General features: G+C 63.2%; 1 protein-coding gene across 1 annotated transcript in view; it reads right to left on the reverse strand.

Moving 5' to 3' along the window:
• The window catches only part of CPLX2 (complexin 2), a 1,168-nt gene extending 859 nt beyond the window's left edge, over positions 1-309 (reverse strand). The window contains exon 1 of the mRNA XM_009333509.1: positions 249-309. Within this exon, the coding sequence (XP_009331784.1) occupies positions 249-279 (31 nt within the window). The 5' untranslated portion in view covers positions 280-309. The remainder of the gene's footprint in view (positions 1-248) is intronic.
• Positions 310-1,523: the final 1,214 nt, after the last annotated feature.

Consider the following 1,523-nt stretch of genomic DNA (forward strand, 5'->3'; position numbering starts at 1 on the left):
TCGGCACGGGCACCCAGGGGACCTGCTGGGGAAGCCCACTTAGTGGTGGGAGAGCTGGGATTCCCCAGCCAGGCGCTGCCGGCACTGGAAACAGGAGCTCCGGAGGGCTCCGGCAGCAGCTGCCCGCTGCCAGCAGCTTTCCCCACGGCTCTGTCCCCCCACCACGTCCCTCCCACCGTGCTCCCTGGGGTGCCAGGCTGTCCTTGCTCCTGGAGGGGGGACCCTGAAGGGGGACAGCACCCACTCACCGCCCAGCGCTTGCTTCATGACGAAGTCCATGGTGCCGGTGCGCCTGTGCGGCTAGGCCAGTGCCCAGCTCTCATCCACTGCCGTCCGGGCTCGCTGACCAGGGCCACCTGCATGGGCAGAGAGAGACGCGGTCAGGGATGCCGTGCCCAGGGTCCCCACCACCCAGGCACGAGGGATGGGACAGTCCCTCAGTATGCACCCTCTGCACCTCCAGCCCCAAATGCCTTCTAGGATGGGCAGAGGGAGCTTTTGGGGTGTGCAGGCAGAGGGTGGGCAGATCTGCCTGCTGGCAGTGCCTGCTCCCCTTGGCCCCCTCCCCACATCCCCGCTGGCCTTGCGGACCTGTGGAGGGACTTTCCACCCCAGCACTGCCCTCGGTGGGGCAGCAGGAGCCCAGGAGCCCCGGGGTGCTGCCTGGGGGCTGGCGGGATGGGGACTCACTGCACCACCACCTACCACGTGCCCCTGCTTTGAGCATGGGGGGACAGACCCTGCCTGGGGATGCCAGTGCGGCGCAGCTGGACATGGGGCGCTATGTGTGCGTATATGCATGTGGGTGTCTATCACAATGCATGTGCTCTGCAGAGGGATGGAGAAGAGGCTGCTGGCAGGTTGTGACAGTGTTCGGGGGTTGTAGGCAGCAGCCTGTGACTGTGTGTGTGATCCCCGTGGGGTGCTGGGGATGGGTGACAGCGTGCAGGGGCACTGCGTGTGCAGGATGGAGCGTGTGTGTGCGCACGCTGTGTTTGCGTGCATTCTGTGTGTGTGTGTGTGTGTGTGAGCTGTATGTGCAGGCGTGCAAGCTGTGTTTGGTCAAGAGGTGTGTTTGCAGGTGGCTGCAGGCTGTGTTTGCATAGGGGGTGTGCGCACGCATGTGTGTGTGTATAAGTTTGTGGGGCTGCAAGCTGCGTGTGCCCACACGGTGTGCGGGTTTGCAGCCTGTTTGCAAGCTTGGAGTGTATGCGTGTGTGAGTTTGGGGGTTTGCGAGCTCTGTGGATGTGTGTGGGTGTGTGCGTGCAGAGGTTTGCAGGCTGTGTTTGTGTGCGCTGTGTGTGTCTGTGCTGCACGTATGTTTGCACACTGGGGGGGTTTGCAGGTTGTGTTAGTGTGTGTGTGGGGGGCTGCGTGTGCAGGTCTGTGGGTTTGCAGGCTGCACGGGGGGGTTGTGTGTGTGTGTGTGCACACAAATTTGCAGGCTGTGCCGCGTGTGTGTAACTGTGGGGGTGTTGCAGGCTGTTCGCATGCTGTGTGTGTGTGTGTGTGCATGTGGGGG

Source organism: Pygoscelis adeliae, unplaced genomic scaffold (genome assembly GCF_000699105.1).
Source record: "Pygoscelis adeliae isolate BGI_AS28 unplaced genomic scaffold, ASM69910v1 Scaffold431, whole genome shotgun sequence".
In the NCBI taxonomy this organism is placed as follows: Eukaryota; Metazoa; Chordata; class Aves; order Sphenisciformes; family Spheniscidae; genus Pygoscelis; species Pygoscelis adeliae.